Here is a 9,290-nt window from a genome sequence, read left to right as displayed (position 1 = left end):
TTATGCTTAAACCAGAATGAATTTAGACATGATGTTGAAGCTCATAGTCAAGTTGCTCGAATGCTCCTGCTAACACAATTGCTTTTACTTGACTGTATAGTGTCTAGTCAAATAAATGGAATGTTTTTTTTTTTTTTATAATCACGCTCTCTGGTGTCAACCTAGATAAGGATGTGTTCCCTTTCGAGTCCGGTTCCTCTTAAGGTTTCTTAAGAAATATCACGATCAATGCATGGAGAACAATTTTTTGATGTAAACTTCCTGCCTCCAGAGATAAGCTGCATTTAACATCTGCCTAAAGCTATTTTAAAACATCTTCATTTCATGTGACAGCATATGAACTGAGACAACAGATGGTGAGAGTTGGAATAAACATATGAGACAATATTTTAACACAAGCCTGGTTTGACTCAGACGATCGGTGTACGTGTTGCCGTCTTTAAAATCCACAACGCGTTTGACGTAGCTGTCAGATTCTGTCATCTAAACAGACAAGGTAAAGAAAGCATTTACTGCAGAACAACTGCATGGAGAAAAAATACAGAGGCAAAATTCTGAAAAAAATGTCTTTAATACAAAATCTGTAATCTGTCTTATACTTTCTTTTTTTCGTGTTCTCAGAAAACCTTCATAAAACATTCCTTCAACATTTTCCTTCCTTCATTTTCCCTAACGTTATTATTATAAAGTGAAATGCGGCGGTTTAAAAGCAAAATAAACGAAAAAAGAAATGAATCAAAAAGAAAGAACAATAATAATAATAATAATAATAATAATAATCCGCAAATAGAACTCAAAGAAATGACAATAATAAATCTTCTCTTTTTAAAACAATCCTATCACAATAAAAATCACTTCCAAATCTGTCTAAAACAAAAAATATTATTTTAGCGGCTTAGATTTATTTTCCCCAGCACATATACATTTAAAATATTCATACAATAACATTACATTGTCTGACCCAGTGGCACATCCAGCAAGCGGCACACACGGCGTTGGCACAGCGAGAGGCTGACTCACTGCTGAAATGAAACGCATGTCCTCATTGATTGAGGCTCCGTTTATAAACATCTTTCATTATCGTGAAGGACAAGTTGAAGTAAAGAATAAATCCATCACTCAAACACAACCTAAACAATGCTTTTTTTTTTTTTTTTTTAATCGTACTGACCTACAATTTATTTCAAAGCCTTTTCTTTCTGCAATTGCTCATCACCTCCTCCAATCAAAACACATCTCGGTATTCGTTCCGAGCGTATTGAAACGACTAAACATTGCAAGACGTCCCTCATAAAAGGCATAAATCTAGATTTTAACGCTGCTACGCTAAGAGTAGGAAAAGTCTGAAAGAGTTTGAGGTCGGTGGAAGAAGAGGATTTGAAACACTGTCCTTCAAAAGGATCATGGGATACAGAATGAAGTCTGACTGAGACCAATTATTTTCTGTGAAATACATTAAGTTCCTTGTGTTATTTCCTTATGTTCTAGCAGCTAAAAACAATTGGGTTTCCTCTTCTTTTTTCCCTTTAACTTTAAAATGAATAAATAAAATAAACCCGACAGATTTGTTGAAAATACAAAGTCTTCCATCTTGAAGGCTTTCTCGTGTCTGAACTCTTTAAGGCACAGCTTCACCTCTGACTCTTACAAAGTATCGACACTGGAGACTCCTTTCACTAAAGGATAAAAACCTCCGTAAAAGAAAACGTCTAAAAAGTAAAGCACTTGCCCCATACGAGTCAGTGTGCAAGTTGTTGCTATGGAAATGATGATGTATAAGAACAAGCACATTGATATAACACTACTGTAGGTTTTGCTGCTCTTATAGAAAATTAATCAAAAACATCTGTCCAATCAGAATTGAGAATTCAACAGCACAAGTCGCGTTACAGCGTTCGCTGGTTTTTCTAGGCCTGTTCTTATGGCTTTGCACAGACCGAGCCTCATTAGTGCCATTCCTCAAGCTGGACATCACTCTGAGCATCAGCAGCTCTCAGATCCTTCCTAACCGAATCCTCCACTCAGCCTCCTGGGCCTCATTCTGTTCTGCTGTATTTTCCCTCCTAGACACTATCTCAGGGACCTGCTGCTAAGAAACTGTGTTCAGTTTAGTATTACTGCACGCAATATTGTCTGAACTTACAGTATTTACATATAGTGTTGACACTGGTCGGTCGGCGCTGTTTTTTGTTTACTGTCTTTTGTGTATTGTCTTTTTTGTATTTTGTGTATTGTCTTGTAACCTTTTGTCTGCACTGTCTTTTGTCCTGCACTGTCTTGTTTGTATTGTCCTGCACTGTCTTGTTTGTATTGTCCTGCACTGTCGTGTCTGTCTTGTCCTGCACTGTCTTGTCTGTCTTGTCCTGCACTGTCTTGTCTGTCTTGTCCTGCACTGTCTTGTTTGTATTGTCCTGCACTGTCGTGTCTGTCTTGTCCTGCACTGTCTTGTCTGTCTTGTCCTGCACTGTCTTGTTTGTATTGTCCTGCACTGTCTTGTCTGTCTTGTCCTGCACTGTCTTGTCTGTCTTGTCCTGCACTGTCTTGTTTGTATTGTCCTGCGCTGTCTTGTCTGTCTTGTCCTGCACTGTTTGCACCAGGTTGCACAGATGCACTTTATGTATCTAGGACTAACTTACTAAGTCCTTAGCTCTGTCTTTGTTTTATGTAGCACCAGGATCCTGGACCCTGTTGTGATTATACATCCACCAGTGTCTTACTTTCTAGTTCCTGCATTGTTAACACCTAGCTGTAGTTCTACCAAACATCTACCATCTATCACAATCATTAGCATCTTAAATCAATCAGCTTTTCTATTTTTCCGCTAATTCAGCCCCTACATTCCTTAAGCATCCTTCTCGCCTCTATCCTTCCAGGATCTTCTGCCTGACTGCTGATTCACAGATCTCAGAAAAATGACCCTATGGCTTAGATTTGTGGATTCCTCTTACTGGAAGTGATTAAAGTGGCTAAGAGTTTGGAGACTGCATCTGTGTTCAAAAACCAGCGTGGAAGTTAGAGACGTCACTCCGAGTTTGCTTCTTCTAGGTAATCCCCATCTTTCCAATAAAAGAACTGGGAAACACATACAGACTAATGTCAAATTGATGTTATCTGTGTTATATGTAGCTGAATATACTGTATAATGCCCAAGAAATGATATGTAGTGCCCACTAAGTATCTGTTTTGTGGACGCTGGAAATTTCACAACAGTGTTGATATTGTTTGAAGTAGTAGTACAGAGCCTCACTGCTGACATAAAACTAATGCATTATTGTTATTTAATAGGAATGTCACCATCATGTCTCTGTAGAATCGCAACCTAAAAACCTCAGCCTGTTATATCTCATAATACTATGATTAGCTTTGGGAGTGCATCAAGCTCATTTATTGCTTCATTTCACCTCCTGTCATGAATAGCTTGCATTGACATTATGCATTATTATGCATAAAATGAAATAGCTTAGACAAACGATCGGCCTGCTAAAGTTATCAGAATAATGTATTGGTGATATGTAAAATATCACATACATGTTTTCCCAGATTGAAATACAGTGATGCCTCGAGATACGAGTTTAATGCGTTCCGTGACTTTGCTCGTATCTCAAATTGCTCGTATCTCAAAACAATTTTCCACATTTAAATGAATTGAAATCCCATTAATCCGTTCCAGCTCGCAGAATTCCACTCCAGTTGTTTTGTTTATGTGTTTTGAATATGAAAAATGTTCAGTACCTGTATATATAAATGACAAATATTGTATAAAAACATACAGTAATAAAAGAGAATGTTAAAAAAATAAACTGGTTTTACTTTACGGAAGATGCGCACGGAGGTTGAGGGAGGAGTAAACAGGCGGAGGAGTAAACAGGCGGAGGAGTTAGGAGGAATTACACTTTCACTTTCGTTCACTTACTCGCTACTGTACACTCTTAATGCTACTTTACACTTAAATGGAACTTAACTAAACTTCACTAAAATGAACAAACGTAACTGAAATTCTCTTAACTTAACTGAACTTAATTGCTACAATTTCTGTTTTCTTTACATTCATTTTGCTTAATTTTCTTCATCGCTTTTCTCTTCACTTGTTTTTTCCTTTTTTGTCACTCTTTCCTCACTAACATCTGCCGGTCGTTTTAATAAAAACCTGTCCGGTCGGCATATCAGATGCGGTGTAGTCGCACAAGTTCACATTTTTTAACGGATCCAACGCTCAAAACGGATCCGAAAATGACAGCTCCGCAGATGGTCGGCACCTCACGCAGCGCCTTTGCGACTCTCCATAGGAAATGAATGACTTCCTGTTTATCGGCCGTCGTTTGCCGTGTGAAGTGGAAAGGCGGCTTTAACCGAGTGAGACGCGGGAAGCTGAGGCGGGGAAACAGAGCACACGTGGTTGTTTGGGGATCTTTGTTTCGGCGGCTCGGCTGCTCGTATCTCAAAAATTTGCTCGTATCTCAAGCCAAAAATTTGGTTGAATCACAGCTCGTATGTCAAAGCACTCGTATCTCGAGGCATCACTGTAATATCACTTGGATGGACACATGGCTAATTAAACATGGTACTAAAGCACTAATCTAACTATAACTATATGCATATTAAATGCTGTGAGCATATTGAGTCTCCGTATCACTTGCCAGTGTGAACACAGGGTGAGTGTGCAGTTTGATGGAAGCTGGATATGGCATAAGTGTTACAGCAAATAAAATGTTCTCACTTTGGCTTCTACTGACAGGCTGTTTCAATCCTTTAGTGTAAAATCCACAGCAACAATCTCTGAAATTTAAAAAAAAAATCTAAAATAGTGATTTGAGATATAAAAGTAATTAGACTAAAATATTCTGAATATTTCTGTGATAATACATAAAGTGAGGCTTAATAAACACGTTATAGCGCATACACAGAGAATACAGTGGTTCACAGAAATGTCATGATGAGAAATCCTGTCTCTTGGCTCCATTAAGGAGGCAGTTCTCTTGTGTAATCATCACTGAGGGCTTTTTCAGTAAAACCACCATCAAGATGACTGAAGATCAGGAAGAATATCGTGACATTGTTCTCGAGCTTGTCTGAATAAAGGTTTTATTCAAATGAAAGCAGGTCCGGGTGAGGTTCTTCGTTCTCCCCGCTGGAGGTTCTCATATGTTCCACTGACCCGTTCCGAAGAAGTTCTCCCCCACTCGTGCTGATGCGTCCGTCTCCTTTCCCTGGACATGGCGAGGACGCCATTCTACTCTCAGAGCCGCTCAGTTTCTGCTTGAGCTCTAGGCCGTCCTTGTGGATGAGATCCGGAACCGAGAGCAGCATGTGTAACTGGTCTTCATCCACAGTGCCATTTTCGTTCTGTTCATCAGCTGTTTGGACGCCATCCATATCAACAGACTGGCCTTTCACCCTTGATCCATTCTCCTCTTCTGTCCAGACCTCCAGAGTGTTATTAGTTCCTGAGAGTTTCTCAGGATTTTCAGGTTGCTCAGGGACTTTGACTTGGATCTTCTCTGGGGAGGACAGAAAGGAGGAGTCTGAGGGCTCTGGAGAAGCCACCACAGGGTCAGAGGAGATCATCATTTCCTGAGTGGTCTTCAAAGCACGAGGGAGACGCTTCTTGTTGGTGGGAGGAGGAGGATCAAGGCGAGGGAAGGAGTCCAGTGAAATGTGGCTGTTAGAGAAAGAAAAGAAGGTACATCGTGGCTGAAATATCATCTGTGTATTCAATTCCTCACACTAATAAAGAAAACCTTGGAGAACATCTTTCATGCATTGACCTTTAATAAAACAAGTAAATTTTATATTTCTGTATGTTTTTTGTTAGAGTGGTTGGTGTCGGAGTAGTGAGCGTTGCCCAAACTCAGTCACTGACTCACAAACCACTGCTTAAGAGCCTGTTGAGTTCAATAGTTAAAGGTAAGGAACTGAAATAACAAGCAGTCGCTCAGATCACACTGCTGGCTAAAGCTTTATTCGGAACGGAAGCAATTTTCAATTTCATTTAAAGCTTCTTTTAAATAAAAGACAGTCATCAGTCATTATCAGAGGTTGTCAAGACTCATGACATTGGCAGTCCTGAACCTCATTAAGGATTTTATTATATTAGGTGTATAAGTCCTTGGTTTAAATAAATTTTATTAACAGCCATGAAACAGCATGCTGCTGGTCAATCGATCAAACGTAATGAGCATGGAGAGAGACTTGAGCAGGGAGAAGTGCCAATCTATGAGCTTACAAGATCTTATCAGTCATTCAAAGGGTTTCTAAGAGTAATTAAAGATCAGTTTGAACTAATCAAATCCACAGGCACAGAAATAAGAGGAAATATGCTTTACAGATGTTCGACTCCCAATTAAATCAGAATGAAACAAAACATCCTCCAAACACCCACATGCTCCCCTTGAGGCTTTTTCTTCCATTCAGAGAGCTGCCATTCAAGCCTACAGCGATCCAGGACACCCATTATACGCTCACACTCGCCCGACGAACTGATGTCTTGCACAATGTACTTGTAAAGGAACAATAAATGGTCCACTGTGATCCCTGCATTTCCGGCTCTTATGACCACTTTCATGCACTTTCGTGTTTTTCAGAAGGGAGTAGATGAAGCTCTGCAGTGCATCAATAAACTAATGAATAAACCAGCCTCACTCGCTTCTTTAATGAAAGTCAGGCAGCGTTGGGCATTTGAACATTAACAGTAAGTGGAAGAAAGCCCATTAAAGTCTCCCGAGTGGTGCGCCACATAGATTACTGAGAGTTCCAGCAATGCCACAGAAGCAAAATTAGCCTTACAAAATGAGCCCTTCTTCTTCTTATTATTATTCTTTGCCCTTTAATCAAACAGAAGATCCAGTTGCACAGGTATTTTGAGCTCTCTTCCTGAAATATGCCCTTATACAGAAACGGTGTTCTCTCTTTCCGTCATAGTAAACGGAGATGTTGCGAGTTCACTGTGATTGTGAAATAAAATCTATCGTCTGACTTTAACTATCGTTAAATAAGCATATAAACGACAGAATTTACAGTACAGATTAGGGATGCTACACCAAAAATGGCTCTTTCAGATGTTTAAATAACTAATAATAACATATATTTTACAGAAATAGTCCATAACGTTATTATCACATGAAACACAAAGAATTAATGAAGTAGACTTCTCGATGAACTGGGAAATAGGGCTCATGGGGGGGAAAGTCAGTAACGATAAGATTTGTGTATGTTTGTGAGTGAGCGAGGATTATTATTATTATTATTATTATTATTATTATTATTTATCGGGGGCACGGTGGCTTAGTGGTTAGCACGTTCGCCTCACACCTCCAGGGTTGGGGGTTCGATTCCCGCCTCCACCTTGTGTGTGTGGAGTTTGCATGTTCTCCCCGTGCCTCAGGGGTTTCCTCCGGGTACTCCGGTTTCCTCCCCCGGTCCAAAGACATGCATGGTAGGTTGATTGGCATCTCTGGAAAATTGTCTGTAGTGTGTGAGTGTGTGAGTGAATGAGAGTGTGTGTGCCCTGCGATGGGTTGGCACTCCGTCCAGGGTGTATCCTGCCTTGATGCCCGATGACGCCTGAGATCCCCGTGACCCGAGGTAGTTCGGATAAGCGGTAGAAAATGAACGAATATTATTATTTACCTGTTAGCAGTCACTTTGTGGCTGGACCACACTGCTCCGAAGTTCTTGTTGACCTCAGTCACGCCAATGTCGCCCAAACTCCCAGTCTCTTTACGACGCAGTAGATCGTTGACTTTGGCCCCCATGGCTTTCCCCAGATTCTTCAGGTGTGTGCTGCTTTTTTGGCCTCCTGGAGAGAAGTCCTTGCGGCCAGAGCCAGAGCTCATCTTCGTCCCCTGCTTCAGCTGCTCGCCTGCACTCGAGTTCTCGAACATGCTTTGGTCAACTACAGAGAGAGGAGAGAAAGCAGGTAAACAGTCATGCTTGTTTGCAGGGATTTTTTTTTTTAGTAATAATACAGATATAAATACAAAAGCTTTGGAAGAACAGTGAATAAATAATAATGCTGTAGGAGGGAAAAGCAGATTCCACCAGTGATATTCATTCATCATGTGACATTTAAAGATAAAAGCAAATAAAATCATGATAATGAATTAAATTAAAGCTCAGAAAATACAATACAGCATAAATAACATTTCACAATATTTCCGATGCACTCTTACCTCCTCACATATCTTTGAAAGCGTTTGAGGAAGAAAAAGAATGCGTTTTAATAATAGCACATACATGCATACGGTATCAAAGGCTTATAAAAAGATTTTCCCCATGCAGACACTTAAATTAGTGTAAATCTAAATAAATACCTTTACACAACTGCCACTGGTTCCTCTCATACAGCCACACAGGAGGCAGAAAACAGAATACAAACATGCCATAATAATGCTGAGAAATCCACAAACATCCGTAACATCGTATTTTGACACTTTGCTTCCATTAAAAAAAGCCAAGCAGGAGATTAACGTGTCTTTAATATACAGTACACAGACCATTTGCAGCCACAGTGATTTTCAGCCTGTTACCCCAAGCAGCTTTCAACCATTTCGCTGAAGGATGAGAACCTGAGCAGGAGAAAGCTCATTAGCCTAACCCAGTTTTTTTTCCACTGATAACAAGCACTTTCAAAGATTTCTTAGGCTACGTTGTTATCAGCACTGTACACCGGAGGAACCTCTTGTACCATCGCGCTATGCTAATGTTGGACATAGGAGTCATTGAAATGCAGGAAAAGGCTTTGGTGGGGCAAACTGGGGAGATGTGCTAGAAAATTATTAGCATAATAAAACGCTTCAGACTGCATTTCTTTAAGGATTCATGAACAATAAACAACTCTGACATTCAAATTCCTTTTTTGTTCAGCTTAAGAGACACATCCAAGTGTAAAAGACCGTAAAGCTTGGTGTATGAAATAGGAAGTGGATGATGAAAGATTCAAATCTAAACGTTGCCTTTTATAAAGTGATTTGTGTGTTCTGTGTATGTTTAGTATCGATATAGAATCAAATGATGTAGGGAAAATACCATGAAGCGTTTTATTCCTCTTATACAATAGGACATTGATATGGATTCCAATTTATTTATTTATTTATTATTAATAATAATTGAGTCATTTATTCATTATCCAACTTGAGAGTATTTGGTATATCTCATGTGCTCTAATGTCAGTGTGCTCTCGAGCGGATGGACTCATCTGACCGTGTGCTTCAAGGCTCACAGACTATCTGATCTAGACTTAAATGTATATATTTAAATACTGGAAAGTCCAGACGCGGCACATTTCCTGTAAA

The 9,290-nt window shown here is 39.7% G+C and overlaps 1 protein-coding gene across 1 annotated transcript; it reads right to left on the bottom strand.

The window, feature by feature from the left end:
• Positions 1 to 553: 553 nt before the first annotated feature.
• Positions 554 to 9,049, bottom strand: LOC132844262 (uncharacterized protein C1orf226). The gene is made up of 4 exons (XM_060867502.1): positions 8,310 to 9,049; positions 8,169 to 8,180; positions 7,627 to 7,891; positions 554 to 5,659 (listed from the first exon to the last, which is right to left on the bottom strand). The coding sequence occupies exons 3-4, from the start codon at positions 7,878 to 7,880 to the stop codon at positions 5,083 to 5,085; spliced, it is 831 nt and encodes a 276-aa protein (XP_060723485.1). The 5' UTR covers positions 7,881 to 7,891; positions 8,169 to 8,180; positions 8,310 to 9,049; the 3' UTR covers positions 554 to 5,082.
• Positions 9,050 to 9,290: the final 241 nt, after the last annotated feature.

The sequence above is a fragment of the Tachysurus vachellii genome, chromosome 4 (assembly GCF_030014155.1).
Source record: "Tachysurus vachellii isolate PV-2020 chromosome 4, HZAU_Pvac_v1, whole genome shotgun sequence".
In the NCBI taxonomy this organism is placed as follows: Eukaryota; Metazoa; Chordata; class Actinopteri; order Siluriformes; family Bagridae; genus Tachysurus; species Tachysurus vachellii.
This window is presented reverse-complemented; position numbering and strand designations above follow the sequence as displayed.

What these genes read in the sequence shown, in the direction of transcription:
- LOC132844262 (XM_060867502.1), bottom strand. Translation starts at nt 7,880, where the DNA reads ATGTTCGAGAACTCGAGTGCAGGCGAGCAGCTGAAGCAGGGGACGAAG. An exon ending in CACAAAGTGACTGCTAACAG is followed by an intron (nt 5,660 to 7,626) that starts GTAAATAATAAT and finishes TTTCTCTAACAG; the next exon opens with CCACATTTCACTGGACTCCT.